This window comes from Salvia hispanica, chromosome 2 (genome assembly GCF_029641045.1).
Source record: "Salvia hispanica isolate PSC_SH4W2 chromosome 2, Shi_PSC_v1, whole genome shotgun sequence".
NCBI lineage: Eukaryota > Viridiplantae > Streptophyta > Magnoliopsida > Lamiales > Lamiaceae > Salvia > Salvia hispanica.
In genome coordinates, this window is record NC_142693.1 from 33,255,091 (window position 1) to 33,274,571 (window position 19,481).

The following is a 19,481-nucleotide window of genomic DNA, read 5'->3' on the forward strand; positions in this document are numbered from 1 at the left end:
AATAGTAAAAATCTCTAATTGAATACTCCTCCGTCCACTGCAAAACTGCCAATAAACAATTGAAAATTCCTAAAATATGAGTCAAAACCGCACACAGAAAATTGAAGATCATATTGTAATGAATCTAAAATTTTAACTAACAAAAAAAATAGCACCTTATACAAGCCTAAAAACAGTAACTACCACTTTACACCGCATAAAGTGCACAAAAACAAAATGATTGGGATTAGACGACTTGAATACGCGCGCGCGGCGCGCGCACACACACACTAAGCCAAACATCACTATTCCATATTTGTCTCACTCCGCGCGCGCGCACACAGTAAGTCAAACATCACTATTCCATCTTTGTCTCTCTCCGCGCGCGCACACACACTAAGTCAAACATCACTATTCCATCTTTGTCTCTCCCATTTTACTCATTTATAATTCCCTTTTCCCTCTTCACTGGTATTCATGTATACAAATAAAATATCTGGTAACAGGAACATTTATAAATAAAAATAAATCTCTCATTGAATACTCCTCCGTCCACGGCAAAACTGTCAACAAAAATTGCAAATTCCTAAAATATGATTCAAAACCGCACAATAGAAAATTGAAGAGCACATTGTAATGAATCTAAAATTTTAACTGACAAAAAAAATAGCACCTTATATGAGCCTAAAAACAGTAACTACCACTTTAAACCACATAAAGTGCAAAAAAACAAAATGATTGGGGTTAGACGATTTGAATACGCGCACGCACACATACACTAAGTCAAACATCACTATTCCATCTTTGTCTCTTCCATCCCACGCTCCCCTTTTACTCATTTATAATCCCCCTTCCCTCTTCACTCTCATCACTCACACACACACCAACTAAGTCAAACATCGCTATTCCATCATTGTCTCTTCTCATCCCACACTCCCTTTTTCTCATTTATAATCCCCCTTCCCCTCTTCACTCTCCTCACACATTCACTCGCTCTGTGTTTCCTGTGTATCCTAGAAGCTAAACACACACACATAAACACAAATACACACACAAAATAGATATAGAATTAGACATGGAGCATCTTAACAAAGGGGCATTGACATTAATACCCACTAATTTTATTTATTAATTTTCTTAATTAAAAATATAATCCATGTGGCATTATTTCAACCACTAGATCTTCTAATCTAACAGCTAAGATTTAGTCTTAGTTTGTGATTGCTAATTAGTTAGCAATTGATCACACCCCTTTGATATATATATATATATATATATATATATATATAGGGATGTATTCACATCCCAACACTAAATATTTGCACAACATAAAACGCTTCCAATCCGTTGGATTTTTAGATTTAACACACAATATTTTGCCATGTGGAATTATAAAAAAGTATTTAAAAATTCGAAAAGGGTAAAAAAGGTAATTGGCATGTTGATCGGTTAATTTCATTTCCTAAATACATGCATATCAATCCACTACTCCTTAATTCACGCTTTATATATTTAAATCCTTGACAACTAATTACTTCCCTATAATTAACTTAACTTCCATACCATGATATATCTACCTAATTTTATTGCTCGTATTTTAAAGATATACTTTGACAAATTTTAGATACATTAACATAGTTAATCTAATTTCTGAATAATGTATATTTACCTATATCGTGTTCAATATCAAATAAATAAGAATGTTTATCTCATCATATTATACATTATCGATTACAACTATATTGATTTTTCATTATGGCATTTTTTTACATATTTCATCGAATTCTCACTTCTGTACATTGTTAATAATAAATGATTTAAATAAAATAATGTACGAAAGCCTTTAATGTACACATATCATACTAAATGATGTACCTGTGTAAGGATTTAATGTTGAGCGGGAATTGAATTCACACATTTTGGGTTTAGCAATCTATGGGGCTAGGTTGTAGTACCGACTCACAAACAAAACCATCACCAATGGCAGAGAGTTAGAATCATTCTCCTAGGGTTTAGCAATCCATGGGGCTAGGACATATTACAAACACATGCATAAAATTTCGCTTTCTAATGTGTGTTTTGGATTTTATACAGGAACTAATATACGAATATAGTCTTATAATGTAGAGTTTTCGTACATTATTCACTAGTGAACGACTACATTAGTAATGTATTATATGTACATCATTCGTCCAGGCAGTGAATGCCTACATTATTTATGAATTTTCATACATTATTTATAAGTGAATGACTACATAAGTTGTGACTTGTATACACCTCTCCCAATTATTCTATTACAATGGTATATTACTATGTCATGATGTGTTACAATATATTTCCTTGTATGTACATTACCAAAATACTTAATAAATAATGTATTCAATTTTATACAATTAATGTACTATGCATACAGTAAATAATACATACAATGCTATCATTAATGTACAAAAGTCAAGTTGTACATTAAAACATAAATCTTATAAACAATGTAAGCGCTTTGGCATGACATCACGCTCAGCCTCCCTATCCGCAGCCATTTCCTCCCTAAATTGGTGTATAAATGAAATGAGAATGTCTTCATCAAAGTCATCATCGAATCTAAGTCGGCCGCTGTCCACTTTGATTCTAATAAGACAAGCGTACATTTATTAATTTAGATATAAAATGAATGTCTAATAAAACAACGTATCAATGCAGAATTAGGATTGTACTGATTGAAATAATCGATGTAATATGATGCTTCAAATTAAAAGACTTGATGTACACATAAGACTGAATAATGTATCAATGCATAAGTAATCCTAACATAGGTACATCACTCAGTATCACACAGTACATTAAATATCATTTTTCGTACATTATGTATTGTATGTAATCCAAAAAAAAAAAAAATCAATGCATGTAGTGGTACTATACCCTAGCCCCATGGATTGCTAAATCCTAGGAGAATTATTCAAATTCCCTACCCTTGGTAATGAGTATAGTTTCCACCCCTGTCAAACATTAAATTCTTGGCATTTAGTATGCATGTACATATACATAATAATGTAACAAACTAGTTAGCATAATGTAACAGTTGCAGACAAATAATGTAAAATTGAGGCCCAATTAAACAAGAATACGCAATTGCTCACTAGTTAGCATAATGTAACAAGATAGTTAGCATAATGTACAGTTAACATATGCATAATAATGTAACAAATTAGTTAGCATAATGTAGCATTTGCAGCCAATAATGTTCAGTTAACATATACAGAATAATGTAACAAACTAGTTAGCATAATGTAGCATGTGTAGACAAATAATGTACAGTATGTAATTGATGTCCAATTAAACAAGAATACGCATTTGCTCACTACAAATGACCACATTTACAAGGGAAAATCAATGAACCAAAATACCCAGTAAACCGAAACCAACAACATAGAGTAATGGAATGATGAACTAAGATAATCAAATCAATGATGAACTAAAAGCTAAACATATGCCCACTGAACCGAAACATACAAAATACGACACAATAATGACGCAAAACAGATATTCGCTGATTAACACAACCCCCCAATTGTTAAAAAGCAGAAAATTTAGTGCGAAAATTTACCAGAAATGTGCTCCTGAAACGAAAATCGTCCGTCTACTATGGAGAAGTAGTTCGCAAATGAAATAATGTAGAATTTCGGTTGTCAAACAGCGTAAAAAAGGGTGCGTGTTGTTGATTTGTGCGGTGGCTAGGGTTTTTCTGGAGAAGGGATTTGAGGGTGAAGGGAGAAATGAGTAGAAGGTGAGAGAAGGGAGGTAGATTGTCTCAAAATATGGAATGATATTGTGCCGCTGAATTTTCGGAATATGCAGTTTTGAAACTGCTACAGATTTTGTGTGATACCAATTTTGCCCCGATAATGTACGAAAATGGTCGAATAATGTAGCTCGGGTGATTTAAATCACATCCATCCAATCCATCTATCCTATGGCTATGATTTGTTTTGTGTATAACACTAAAGGGGTGTAAGGACCTTAATGCACCCCTATATATATATATATATATATATATATATATATATATAGGATTGTGTTAAAATGACAACTCCTCTTAAAGTAACGCCATACCACCATTCCTAGCCAATCACTTGTACATGTGGACGAATAATAAGCTGCCATATGGCAATCATAAAAATTGCTCAAGGGTAAATTTCCACGGACTGCAATATCCAATACACTAGACTGCAATTTTTCCCGACTGCAATATCCAATACGCTAGACTGCAATCTATAGATTGCAGTCTAGCGTTTATACTATTACAGTCTAGCATATATAATATTGCAGTCTAGCGTGGTGTCACAGTGTCATTTTAAGAGTGTTGTCATTTTAACGCACCCCTATATATATATATATATATTGATGTGCATTCTGTTGGGATTTGGTCAAGATTTTGATCAGGACAGCCTTTGTGAAGGTGTACTCATCTTCAATAACTCCTCACGTGCTTTCCTTAACTGAATTTGGATTTATCTTGCATGCATAGAAGTGTTGTTAGCTAAAGAGGTGACAATCGGTTGGAGACCTTGGGGATGTGGCATGGCTGGCAGTCCTTTAGGGAGTCAAACAAGTTGTCCCCTAACCGCTGATCCATATTGGCAGGGGAGTTGGAGGATGCAGTTGCTGGTTTTGACTTGCTCTCTTTGGTGAGTCTTTGGTCTCCTATTGTTAAAGAAGGGTTGGTTCTTTCCAACTAATAGTAGTTCTTTAATTTCTCTTGTTCCTTAGCCATTAAAGCTTGTTTTTATCTTGTAGGTGAGGGTATGGCTTGGCTGCCACGTTGCTGTCCGAGACATGGGCTCGCTGCCCTGGGCTCGACGGGCTGGTCGGACACGGGCCATGGTTTGGGCTTCGAAGTGGCTGATCTTCTAGTTATTAGGCCGAGAATAAAAGAATTTGGGCTCAAGAGAAATTAGACATAGCCCAACACATGTACTTTATTATTATGGACTTGATCGCTTATTTGGACTTCAATTCTTTTGTACTAGATGAAATTCAAAAATTCTCTTGATCGATCTTAAATGTCCAATGCTCCTTTTGATCGTCTTAACGATTATTTGTAAAATATAAAAATTTGTCTAGCCATTCGGCGTCCCTTTTAGAAGAGCTTAGAAGATGTCAAAAAGTCGGGGTGTTACACCTACACACTTGGTAGGTATTTATAAGTTCTCCATTGACCTATTTAAGTAAATAAATGGGCCAATAATATTTAGGTCTTTTTTCCACAAGTTGGGAGCCCTAACCCAACACCACACTCCCCTTTTACTCATTTATAATCCCCCTTCCCTCTCCACTCTCCTCAATCACACACTCACCAACTAAGTTAAACCCCACTATTCCATCAGAGCATGAATAACCCTGGCCCGGATTTGGGCCGCAAGTCCCTCCACGTCATCATTCCCTCAAATTAGGGGTTCCAGGCCACAACTCATCTAACACCGCAGGCCACAACTCGGGCCACAACTCAGGCCACAACTATTCATCTGCACTATTCACAACATATTTTAATCGTAAAATAGAATACGTTGAACAATTAAAACCGAGAAAATTCATTGTTCAGTCGGAAAATAGAAAATTACAACATTGAAATTTAAAAATTCGAAAAAAAAAAAATTTAACACATAAGTCAATTGCGGTTCCAAATTTCTCCGTTGACAATGCGCAAGAACACATTCCTCCGCATCCGGAACCGGCGACGGAACATCTGATCACTCCATCGAGGATCTGCAGAGAAATAATCCATGAAAAGCCGCAAACCAGCTTGTTCACGGTCTCGGTGGATATACATCCGAGTATGCGGTAACCGGTCGTGTTGCTCGTTCCACGCTTGGATAGCAGCTTGATAGTGTTCCACCTCGTTGTTGATTTCTTCTTGGATTGCGGGCATCGCCGTCTCTAACATTCGAGCCATTTGAGCTTCGATTGCTCGTTGGCCTTCACGCCGAGGATTCATTTTTCGAATTTTATGGTGAGTGAGAGGGGATGAAGTTGAAGTGATTTGAAAATGGATGGAAGAGTGATATTTATATATTAATTTTCGAATTTAAAAAAAAAAAATAAAATTCGGAGGGGACTTGCGGCCCGGCCCGAACGCAAATAACGCCGGGACGGGCCGCAACCGATGCGGCCCGGGCACGCACATCACCGGCCTGGACGTGACGGAGGGAGAGGCCCCGGGACGCAACTGCGTCCTCGGGACCGGCCTGGGCCGAGCCGCATCGTCGTCCAACGCTAAACACGGGCCGGGACTCGCGAGTTGCGGCCCGGCCCAGTAGTGTTATTCATGCTCTCATTGTCTCTTCTCATCCCACACACCCTTTTTCTCATTTATAATCCCTCTTCACTCTCCTCACACATTCACTCAAGCTGTGTGTGTATCCTAGAAGCTAAACACACACACATAAACACAGAAACACACACAAAATAGATATAGAATCAGAGATGTAGCATCTTAACAAAGGGTCATGGACCAAAGAAGAAGATGAGATTCTCATCAAGCATATCACTGAGCATGGTGTAAGCAACTGGCAATATCTACCTAGAGCTGCTGAGATATATATCTCTTTCATCTCATCTCATTATAATCTTGGTCTGCATATTTATTTATTTTGATTTAATTTTTTACGGCAGGTCTGTCGAGATGAGGCAAAAGCTGCTGGCTTCGATGGAACAACTACCTCAGTCCTCAAGCCTGATCTAGGAGAGGAAATTTCAGCAGGTAAGAAACTGCAGCCATCATCGACCTCCATCATTTGCTCGGCAACAAGTATATTTATTATTCTTCTCTCGATCTCTCTCTCGCGCACACAAACTTAATTAGTGCATGATGCAGTTTCAACGAACAATGCAAAAAACACCAATTTTGTCAAAATTATTTGAAATTTGCACCGGGCTTGCACAACGAGCTGTTGATTCATTTAAATCGAAAAATAGTCTTTTTTATTGTTTTTAAGTTCATTTTTTATTTTGGTAATTTTGGTAATTTTTTAATTTTTTGAATTCATAGGTTTCTAAACTATTTATAATTAATTAGTGAATTTCTTTGGTAGTAAGTTTTGGTTGTTAGTATAATATATTTCAAATTTTAAAAAATTATAATTTCTATGTTTCAAATCATTTATAAATAATGAACTACATTGTTTTTCAAATATGTTTTGATTATTATAATATATTTCAAATTTAAAAAATTAAAATTGTTTTGCATCAATATACATGCACTTTGTTTATCATGAATTAATGTGCATTTTAATAGTGATAATCATTAATAAGCAATTCATTAAATATCTTAATAACTGTGCAGATGGAATACTCATATCAAATGAGATCAAGAACCGTTGGAACACTCATATCAAATGAAATTCGTCAGCCACGGCATCGACCCACAAACCCACACTCATCTATATATAGAGTTTGTATCCTTTGATTTTGAATTAGTTAACTTGTTACTTAACTTTCTTTTTGTTTTTTTTATGTGATTTCAAATGATTGAAGATGGTGGAGGTAATTAAGTGTTAACAATCACACAGAAAACTATACACACTACACACAAAAACACATTGCGCATTGCACACACACTGCACAAAAACACACACTATACATGTATTGCACACACACTTCGTATCAATTCTTTCAAATTTAATTTGGTATATCATTTAACGAACAAAAGTATGGAATTGAATTGCAATTCCTTCAAATTTGGTTCCGTAAAATCCAATTCTGTATACCGAACGGACCCTAAGGAATTTTATTCTAGCAAAATCTATTTTTTGGATTGTTTTATTAGTTTTAGAAAAGGATATAAAATGCCTCAGTTTTCTCAGCCTTTTTATAATAAGGAGTCATGCTATGTAATTAATTTCAGATATATTTGTGTGGCTGAATTTTTGGATGACGGACTAATATGAAAATAGAACTTGTTGTGATCCTTATTTTTTTTTATATCGAATGACATATATAATGGGATATTACAATTTACAAACTCCACATATATATTCTGCAATAAAAATTACTAGTACTTGCTTCTTACCAAACCTTGTTTCACTTATATTATTATTATTATTATTATTATTATTATTATTATTATTATTATTATTATTATTATTATTATTATTATTATTATTATTATTATTATTATTATTTATTTATTGTGAATGGGAAGTTTTGCAAGAACCCGAACATGGTGGTCGCGGATGATTTCCTTTTCCAGGGTCTAAACAAGGCCGGAAACACATCGAATCAGCTCGGATCATTCGTGACTCCGGTCAATGTCAACCAGCTCGAAGGCCTCAACGCTCTCGGCGTTTCCATGGCTCGTCTCGACTTCGCCCCTTATGGGATCAATCCACCCCACACCCACCCTCGTGCCACTGAAGCCTTCCTCTTGGTGGAAGGCACTCTCTACGTGGGCTTCGTCACATCCAACCCGGCTGATCCCGCCCAGAAGAACAAGCTCTTCACCAAGTATTTGCACCCGGGAGATGTGTTCGTCTTCCCACAAGGTCTCATCCACTTCCAGTTCAATGTTGGAAAGACCAATGCGGTCGCATTTGCTGGCTTCGGCAGCCAAAATCCGGGTACCATTACCATTGCCAATGCGGTGTTCGGGTCGGACCCCAAAACAACCCGGATGTGTTGGCCAAGGCATTCCGGGTTGAGATGAACATCATCGATTACCTCCAGGCCCAATTCTGGTCTAACAATAACCAAGATAGACAAACAATATATGGGTGTGTTTTTTAAATCCAATAAATTTAGCATTCTTTACTTATTATAACAACTGTAGTTTTGTATTTCTAAATTCTATTATGTGATGTTGCAATAATAAACTTGCGAACCTAGTGTTTGCTGTTATGAAAGTTTGAATATTTTCTCTTTTTTTTTTCCAAAAAATTATACTCCCTCGGTCCCAACTAAGTTGAGATATAACTTTTGGACACGGAGATTAAGAAATTATGTTAAAAAGGAGAGATGAATAAAGTATGAAAGATAAAGTGAGAGTATAGTAGGTGATATAATAAAGTATTAGTAAGAGTGGTTGAATGTTTTGTTTTTAGTCAAAAAGGAAAATGATCCAACTTAGTTGGCACATCCAAAAAAGAAATATGACTCAACTTAGTTAGGACGGAAGGAGTACATCTTCTATATGAAGTGACTTATGACGCTAATATATGAAAATGACCCTTTATCCTTTAGCAGAATCAAGGCTGCAACAAACAATTACGAACACACAATCATCTTGCGCAAAAATGATGAGAACGATTCAATTATAATCATAGTCCAAAAATGAAAAGTCTTGTTATTTTTGTTAAGTTACTCTCTGATACCAGGAAACTCATTTTCTTCTAAAAAATACTTCAAACTGTTTTTTTCTCCCTATCTCTCTACAACTTAACCAATTTTTCATTAAAATATGTATCTTTTGGTATATAGTAGGCATATTATAATTTTAATAATTTATGGTGGAATTATGTAAAAAAAAATGGGCATGTTTTCATGCAATTCAATTCGTATATTTCCTTCTAATCAACTAGCAGCTGATTTATTTCTTTTTCTTTTTTCTACAAACCATATATAGAATGAGAATCAATCCTTTTTTATAGGAGAACAACACTAGCTAGCCATCCTTAATTTAATTCAATTTTTTAGTCTTAAGTTCTAATTAACTTCCTGTTATTTCATATAATCATGCCTAGTTAGAAAAAAAATTGAAGCTGCATGCATACGCAATGATGTATTTTGTAGCTGATGATCAGGTCTAGAGTTGAAATATTGAATTGGAAAACTTTGTGTGTCCAAATTACATATCATGTGATATTGAATGCAATGTTAAATTTAAACTTCTTTTTTTACTTATGTTTTGAATTTCTATTACTAATAAACTGAATCCAAGATGTGTGAATCAGACGCAACCAAACACTATCATTCTAAAACTATTTATAGATAAGAGGATTGGCGATCTACTTTTATTTCACATGACCAGTTCACATGTGAATATCGCAGCAACATAAAGTTGTCCATTCGGTATTGATTTTAGACTTGAGAGCTAACTAAAATTTACGAATTAGATTAATTGGAGTAATAAAATTTATAAAACGAAAATTGGAATGAGATGAGGGTTGACTTGATATTACTAGCTAGTATTGGGCTTGGGCTTGGGCTTTGAAGTCCATTCAACTAATTATTATCTAATTCAATAAGCCTCAAATAATTATGCATTTTGCAGCTCTTAGATTCCAAGGTAAGCAAAGATACAGTCTCATTTATTAAAGTGTACACGCCCGATAGGTGAACGGAGACTACCAAAAACACTAATGACATTCTAAAATCAATTAGTAATTAGTGGATTGACGAACAATTTATTTTTAATTCACATGTTAAAATATCTCAATACAAAGTTTTCGATCGGGTAATACTAGAAATTTGAAAATTTTGTCATGGCAAAACATATTAAAAAAAGGAGTTCAAATTTAACAATGCATTGAATGTCACATCGCATGATATGTGATTGGATAAACAAAGTTTTCCAAAACAAAGTTTTCCAAGTCAATCTGTTTGATTATATTAGAAATTTAGAAAGATAGTACTAACATTAACATATAAGTGAGATACTACTTTGTGCATTATTTTTGTTTAAGTAGTTATGTTTTATCGTGTTAAAAATCATTTATTTTTTATTAATTAATCTCTTCGTTTTCTTTTGTTCAAATCTCTTCATCCCAACCATTTGTTTTTACATAAATTAATCTCTTCTTTTTCTTTCGTTCAAATCTCTTCATTCCAACCATTTGTTTTTTTCGCTTTATGTGGTGTAAATTGGCATTTATTGTTTTTAGGCTCATATGAAGAGCCATTCTTTTTATTCATTAAAACTTTAGACTATTTCAATGTGCTTTTTAGTTTTCTATGTACGGTTTAGGAATTTTTCAATTTTTTAAGGCTTAAGAATTGTTCTTGCTATCATATATTTATATAGGTGAATACCACCAATATGGTATATTTATCTATGTAATTGGATCGAACGTTGCAAACAATTAGAAACACTTAATAAAGATACATTTTGTCCGTTGTGTTTTAACTATTCAACACACAATCTTGATTATGAATTGAGATCTTATTATATAATGTTTATTTTTTATCTTTACAATATTAATTGATAAGAATATTTATGAAACATAAAGTTGGAAATATAGAAGAACTTGCCAATATTCTATTGATGTAAAAAAATAAAATGGATATTTATGGATAAATTGACAGTGATTCTTGTCGCGTTAAAAAATACAAAGAGTAATAAGATCCGGATTCATAATTAATACAGATATATATTTTCAAGTCATTCTTGTCGCGTTGAAAAATACAAACAATAATAAGGTCTTGATTCATCATTAATGTTGCTAAATTGTTAGCAATTCTTGTCACGTTGAATAATACAAACAATAATAAGATCTAAATTCATAATTAATATAGATAATATGTTAGTAATTCTCGTTGCATCGAAAAATACAAATAATAATAAGATCTCGATTCATAGTTAAGATTGTGCATTGAATAGTAAAAGCACAGCGGACAAAATGTTTCCTTGTTAAGTGTTACTGTTTGTTTTCAACGTTCGATCAAATCCCGCATATAAATGTATTGTATTGGCTGTATTCATGTATATCCGATAGTAAGAACAATATATTCTCGATACATACATATATAGTTCAACAGTAAAATTGAAAAAAAATCTTCAACATGGGTCAAAATTCAAAACCACACGTAACACACATAAAACTAAAGAGCACCTTGTAATGAATCAAATATAACAAACAAAAAGAATAATACACCACATAAAGCAAAAAAACAAAATGTAGGGATTAAGAGATTAGAATGAAAGAAAAATAAAAGATTAAATAATAGAAAATAAATGAAAATTAACACATAAAAATAAAAACAGACCTACCAACCCAAATAATAAAGCATAATTCAAACACACTCCCTACCACACACACACAAGTATGCCAAACATCATTATCCCCTCTGTCTCTTTTCATCCCACACTCCCTTTTCCCTCATTTATAAATCCTCTTCCCTCTTCACTCACTCTGCGTTGCCTGTGTATGTTAGAAACTAAAACACACACATAAACACAAAAACGCACACACAAAATAGATATACAAGTAGACATGGAGCATCTTAACAAAGGGGCATGGACCAAAGAAGAAGACGAGATTCTCACGAAGCATATCACTGAGCATCTTCCTAGAGCTGCTGGTATATCTCTTTCATCTCATCTCATTTTAATCCTTGTTGTGTATATTTATTTATTTTGATTTAATTTTATGCCGCAGGTTTGTTGAGATGCGGCAAAAGCTTCCGGCTTAGATGGATCAACTACCTCAAGCCTGATATCAAGAGAGGAAGTTTCACCAGGGAAGAAACTGCAGCCATCATCGACCTCCATCGTTTGCTCGGCAACAAGTATATTTATCGTTCTTCTCTCGATCTCTCTCTCACGCACACTTGTGTCAAAATTATTTGAAATTCGCACTGGGCTTGCACAACGAGCTGATGATTCATTTAAATGGAAAAATAGTCTTTTTATTGTTTTTAAGTTTTAGTTTTTAAAATTTTTAGGGTTTCTAAACCATTTATAATGAATTTCATTGGAGTAGTAAGTTTTGGTTATTATAATATACTATTTTAAATTCAAAAAATTAGGATTTCAATGTCTTTTTTCTTTAAATTAAGTCATTTTTGTGGTGAGTTTGCATCGATATATATATCTCCCTTTGTTAGACATGGAATTAATTAATGTGAACTTTAATAGAGCTAATCATTACTAAGCAATTCATTAACTATCTTAATTAATTATGCAGATGGGCTCTTATTGCTGCCCAATTGCCCGGGAAAACGGACAACGATATCAAGAACTACTGGAACACTCATGTTAGACGGATGCTCATCGGTCGTGGCATCGACCCTCAAACCCACATAAACCTCAATCTGTCACTATCGATAAACCAAAACCCTAGAATTTTCTATACGCATAGGGACGTGCCCTTGATGGTCAGATACAACGCCGGTTTTAATGTTTTTACGGCTGCGAATCGTCGTCGCAATATCCATTTGGATCTTTCCACCAGACCTCGTCCGCAAACCAATTTGGATGTATCCATCCAACCTCGTTCCCAAATCAATTTGGATCTATCTATCAGACCTAGTTCCCAAATTAATTTGGATCTTTCCATCAGACCTTCAAATCCTTACTGATCATCGAGTGAAGCCTCAAAATTAACACATTTTTTTGGAAATGGCTCTTCAGCAATTATCATTAACTTATTGTCATTGTGTCTGAGTCTGTACCCTTTGATTAAATGTGGAAGTTTTTGGCCTTTTTGAAATAAAAATATGAATGCAGTTTTCTCTTTGTTATTCATGATGAGTTCATATATAGATAACCTTGCGATTTAGTCAAGCTTTTGGAGTTGCATTTATGTAGAGTTTTACGTAGTTTGCTATCAGCTGTGATTCCAATTATAACTTGTGTTGTTTCTAAACTGAAATAAGGCTCTGTTCCGTATCATGGAATTGTAAGTCATTCTTGTCGCGTTGAAAAATACTAAGAGTAATAAGATCTTGATTCATAATTAATATAGATATATATTTTCAAGTCATTCTTGTCGTGTTGAAAAATACAAACAATAATAAGGTCTTGATTCATTACTAATATAGCTAAATTGTTAGTAATTCTTGTCGCGTTGAATAATACAAACAATAATAAGATCTCGATTCATAATTAATATGGATAATATGTTAGTAATTCTTGTCACATCGAAAAATACAAACTACTACAAAGAAGCCAGGGTTTAAATGTGGAAGTCTGTTCACACTAGGGGTGAGCAAAATAACCGAAAACCGAATATCCGAACCGAACCAAACCGAAATTTTGAAATTCGGTTCGGTTTTTTCGGTTTTTCGGTTCGGTTCGGTAATAAAAATACAAAAATTTCGGTTTTTCGGTTCAGTTCGGTTTGGGCGAAAAAAAAACCGAATTATATTTTAAATATATTATTATATATTTTTATCCTATTAATTTAGTATATTATATCATATATATAATATATATTCTTCTAATATATTTTTATATAATAAATATTATATATATTGTATTAATTTTATATTATATATATTTATATTCTATTAGTATATATAAAATAAAATAAATTAGATATATTAAAATATACTATTTTTTTTCGGTTTTTCGGTTTTGTTTTGAAATTTCGGTTTTTTCGGTTTGGATCGGTTTTTTAAGTTCGGATTTCGGTTTTTCGGTTTTTGGTTTTTCGATTTTTCGGTTCGTTTTCAATTTTAGGCTAAATTCGGTTTTTCTGGTTCGGTTCGGTTTGGGCGAAAAACCGAACCGAAACCCGAATGCACACCCCTAGTTCACACAATGCGCACACATTGCACACACACTACACAAACATTGCACACAATTCATATCAATTCCTTTAAATTCAATTTTGTATATCATTTCAACAAATGAAGGATTTGGAATTGAATTACAAATCCGTAAAATTCTAATTCCAATTCAATTTAAATTATGTGTACCGAACGAACTCTAAGAGATTTTATTCTAGCAAAATCTATTTTTTGGATTTGTTTTATTAAAGTTAGAAAAGGAAAAAAAATTGCCTAATTTTCTTACAATTTTCACCGTTTTTGTAGTAACGTAACTTATTTAATTTTTAATTTACTAATCGAGTAAGAGTAATTAATTTAGTAAAATTTGAATTGTTGTAAACTTACGAGAAAACAAAAAATAAACTAATCAATATATCATCATATTATAATAAGTCACAAAGGGGGGGTAAACATCAAATACTCTCTTCATCCCTTAAATTTTGTCATATTTTGACCGGGCATGAGTTTTAAGAAATGTAATAGAAAGTGAGTTGAAAAAGTGACTGAAATGTGATCCTACTTTTAAATATTAATTTTATAATAAAATGTGTGTGGGATTAAGTTAATGGAACGTGAGGTCCACTACTAAAAATGGCAAAAAGTGAAATGCGACAAATTTAGAACTTTGGAATGGCATCAGTGTATTGGTGGATTATGGGGTCTATTCCTTAAAAATAGAAAGTTTCCATTTTTAGAAAACAGACCAAAAAAAAATAGTTTAGGAATCGGAGGGAGTTTTTAATTTTATCAAGATTGTAATTTTTTTAGATATGTTAATTTGTCTATATGACATAGTTTTTTTTGTAAATTTGAGAAAAATAAGTTACAATTTTGGTTCTTTCCAGTTTTTATTTGTAAATTTCAACATTATCCTCTTGACATATTTTTTGCCTATTGTTCTTATTTATTGTTTAAATAGGCCAGCTAATTGATAATTTGTGATAGAATATCACATCCCATGCTATGTGATTTGGAAACACAAAGTTTTCCAAGTCAATCTGTTTTGTTATATTAGAAATTTGGAAAATTAAGCGAGAATCATACTACTTGGTGCATTATTTTTTGTTAGGTAGTTATGTTTTTATGTGGTAAGAACCATTTATTTTCTATTAATTAATATCTTCTTTGTCTTGCACTCAAATCTCTTTCATCCCCACCATTTTATATTTTTGCGCTTTATATAGTGTAAATTGGTAGTTATTGTTTCTTTTTATTCATTAAAAACATTTTTGGCACTTTATGTGGTGTAAATTGGTAGTTATTGTTTCTTTTTGTTCATTAAAACATTTTTTGTCCGTTGTGTTTTAACTATTCAACGCACAATCTTGATTATGAATCGAGATCTTATTATATATTGTTCGTTTTTTTATGCAACCAGAATTAGTAACTATTTATCCATATTAATTATGAATGAAGATCTTATCATTATTTGTATTTTTCGACGCGACGAGAATTACTTATAACTTGACTATATTAATTATGAATCAAGATCTTATTATTGTTTGTATTTTTCAACGCAACTAGAATAGCTAACAATTTATCCATAAATATTCATTTTCTTTTTTTACTTCAATAGAATATTGGCCAGTTCTTGCATATTTCCAACTTTATATGTTTCAGAAATATTCTTATGAATTAATATTGTAAAGAGAACAAAAAAAACTGTACAAATAAGTACAAGACTATATAAAATTAATAACAAATTTTGCAAAACGAAAATTGGAATGAGATGAGGGATGAGTTGATATTACCAGCTATAGCTAGTCTTACGATTGAGTTTTGAGGTCCATCCAACCAACTAGTACTTAATATGCCACAATTAATCATGCGTTTTGCAGCCGTTCGATTTCATGGAATATGGACACGATCTCATTTATTGATGTAAAAGAAGAAAATGGATATTTATGGTTAAATTGTTAGTAGTTCTTGTCGCGTTGAAAAATGGATATTTATTGCTAAATTCTTATTAATTCTTGTCGCATCAAATAATACAAACAATAATAAGATCTCAATTCATAATTAATATGGATAAATTATTAGTAATTCTTGTCGCATCGAAAAATACAAACATTATATAATAAGATCTCCATTCATAATTAAGATTGTGCGTTGAATATATAGGTAAAGCACATCGGACAAAATGCTTTCGTGTTAAGTCTTACTGTTTGTTTGCAACGTTCGATCAAATCCCGCATATAAATGTACTATATTGTTTGTATCCACGTATATAAATATCCAATAGCAAGAACAATATATTCTCGATACATACCTATATAGATGTTCAACAGTTTTAAATCCTTAACATCGGTCAAAACCACCCACATCACACAGAAAAAATTACTAAAAAGCATCATGTATTGAATCAAATATTTAATAATAAAAAGAAAAAGAATAATACACCACATAAAGCATAGAAAAACAAAATGTAGGGATCAAGAGATTATAAAGAAAGAAAAATAAAAGATTAAATACTGGAAAATAAATGAAAGATAAGACATAAAAACAGACCTACCAACCCAAGTAATGAATAAAGCATAATTCAAAACGCACTCCCAACCACACACAAACCCCAACTAAGTCAACCATCACTATCCCTTCTGTCTCTTTTTATCCCACACTCCCTTTTCCCTCATTTATAAACCCTCTTCCCTCTTCACTCTCTTCACACATTCACTCACTCTGCATTGCCTGTATATGTTAGAAGCTGAAACACACACATAAACACACACACATAGATATAGAATTAGACATGGACCGTCTTAAGAAAGGGGCATGGACCAAAGAAGAAGACGAGATTCTCACCAAGCATATCAATGAGCATGGTGTAATCAACTGGCAATCTATTCCTGGAGCTGCTGGTATATCTCTTTCATCTCATCTCATTATAATCATGGTCTGTATATATTTATTTTGATTTAATTTTATGCGGCAGGTCTGTTGAGATGCGGCAAAAGCTGCCGGCTTCGATGGAACAACTACCTTAGGCCTGATCTCAAGAGAGGAAATTTCACCGGGGAAGAAACTGCAGCCATCATCGACCTCCATCGTTTGCTCGGAAACAAGTATATTTATTGTTCTTCTCTCGATCTCTCTCTCTCGCGCACACTTGTGTCAAAATTATTTGAAATTCGCACCGTGCTTGCCCAACGAGCTGATGATTCATTTAACTGGATAAATAGTCTTTTAATTGTTTTTAAGTTTTATTTTTTAAAACTCTTATTAGGGTTTCTAAACCATTTATAATGAGTGAATTTCATTGGAGTAGTAAGTTTTGGTTATTATAATATACATTTCAAATTCAAAAAATCAGGATTTCAATGTCTTTTTTGTTTAAATTAAGTCATTTTTGTGGTGAGTTTGCATCGATATATATCTATCTCCCTTTGTTTGTCATAGAATTAATGTGAACTTTAATAGAGATAATCATTACTAAGCAATTCATTAACTATCTTAATTAACCATGCAGATGGGCTCTTATCGCTGCCCAATTGCCCGGGAGAACAGACAACGATATCAAAAACTATTGGAACAGTCATGTGAAACGGATGCTCCTCGGCCGTGGCATTGACCCTCAAACCCACATAAACCTCAATCCGTCGCTATCGATAATCCAAAGCCCTAAATTTTTCTCTACGCATAGGGTCGCGCCCTTGATGGTCAGAAACGACGCCGGTTTTAATGTTTTTACAGCTGCGAATCGTCGTCCCAATATCAATTTGGATCTTTCCACCAGACCTCTTCCACAAACCAATTTGGATCTATCCATCCAACCTCGTCCACAAATCAATTTGGATCTATATTCCCAAATTAATTTGGATCTTTCCATCAGACCTCCTAATCCCTACTAATCATCGAGTGAAGCTGCAGAATTAACACATTTTTTTGGAAATGGCTCTCAACAATCATCATTAACTAATTGTCATTGTGTCTGAGTCTCTACCCTTTGATTAAATGTGGAAGTTTTTGGCCTTTATGAAAAAAAAAATATGAATGCAGTTTTCTCTTTGTTATTCATCAATCATGATGAGTTCATAGTTAACCTTGCGATTTAGTCATGTTTTCGTAGTTGGAGTTAATTAAGTAGAGTTTTACGTAGTTTGCTATCAGCTGTGAACTGTGATTCCATTTATAACTTGTGTTGTTTCTAAACTGAAATAAGGCTCTGTTCCGTATCATGGAATTGAGCAAGTGGAATCGGAATCGGTGTTTTAAATTCCAAATTCAATGTTTGGTACCTCAAAGTATTTAGATTTGGGATTGAATTACAATTCCAATTCTACAACTATTTGAATTTTATATCAAAAGTAGATGATTAAAATTTCAAATAATTAAAAAATTAATATAATTAGGCACTTTCACACATACGCACACTGCACAAACACTGCACACACTAAGTTCATTAATAGGAGTCTCATTTAAATGGTGAAATAGTCTTTTATTGTTTTTAAGTTTATTTGTTAATTTTGATTGTATTAGACACAATGACAATTTGATAATTTTTTATTGCATTCACGTATTTAAATGGTAAAATAGTCTTTTCTGTGTCATTTCCTAAGTTTGTAATTTTTTTGGATATGTTAATTTGTCTATATGACATACTTTTTTGTAAATTTTAGAAAAATAATTTACTATTTTGGTTCTTTCCAGTTTTTATTTTGTTGAATTTCAACATTTTCCTCTTGACATATTTTTTTCCTATTGTTCTTTTTAAGTATTGTTTAAATAGGCCACCCAATTGATAATTTATGATAGAATATCACATCCCATCATATGTGATTTGGAAAAACAAAGTTTTCCAAGTCAATCTGTTTTATACTATTTGAAATTTGGAAAAATAAGGGAGAATCATACTACTTGGTTCATTATTTTTTGTTAGGTAGTTATGTTTTATTTTGTTAAGAATCAATTATTTTTCATTAATTAATCTCTTCTTTTTCTTTCGTTCAAATCTCTTCATCCCTACCATTTTTTTTTTTGCTCTTTATGTGGTGTAAATTGGCAATTTTTGTTTTTAGGCTCATATA

General features: G+C 32.9%; 1 protein-coding gene and 2 pseudogenes across 1 annotated transcript; all 3 read left to right on the forward strand.

Moving 5' to 3' along the window:
- Nucleotides 1-8,118: 8,118 nt before the first annotated feature.
- On the forward strand, nt 8,119-8,802 carry LOC148932217 (germin-like protein subfamily 1 member 7; annotated as a pseudogene).
- A 3,374-nt stretch (nt 8,803-12,176) lies between these two features.
- Nucleotides 12,177-13,263, forward strand: LOC125193208 (transcription factor MYB7 pseudogene; annotated as a pseudogene).
- Nucleotides 13,264-17,206: 3,943 nt separating this feature from the next.
- LOC148932218 (myb-related protein 308-like) lies at nt 17,207-18,305 on the forward strand. The gene is made up of 4 exons (XM_089065035.1): nt 17,207-17,315; nt 17,390-17,519; nt 17,924-18,162; nt 18,244-18,305. Exons 1-4 carry the CDS (start codon nt 17,207-17,209, stop codon nt 18,303-18,305), a joined length of 540 nt encoding a protein of 179 aa, XP_088921161.1.
- The last annotated feature ends 1,176 nt before the right edge of the window (nt 18,306-19,481 follow it).

Bases quoted from the DNA above. Each gene is read 5' to 3' on its own strand.
- LOC148932218 (XM_089065035.1), top strand. From the start codon at position 17,207: ATGGACCGTCTTAAGAAAGGGGCATGGACCAAAGAAGAAGACGAGATT. The intron at 17,520-17,923 runs GTATATTTATTG...TTAACCATGCAG, and splicing joins CATCGTTTGCTCGGAAACAA to ATGGGCTCTTATCGCTGCCC. The intron at 18,163-18,243 runs CCAATATCAATT...GTCCACAAATCA, and splicing joins TACAGCTGCGAATCGTCGTC to ATTTGGATCTATATTCCCAA.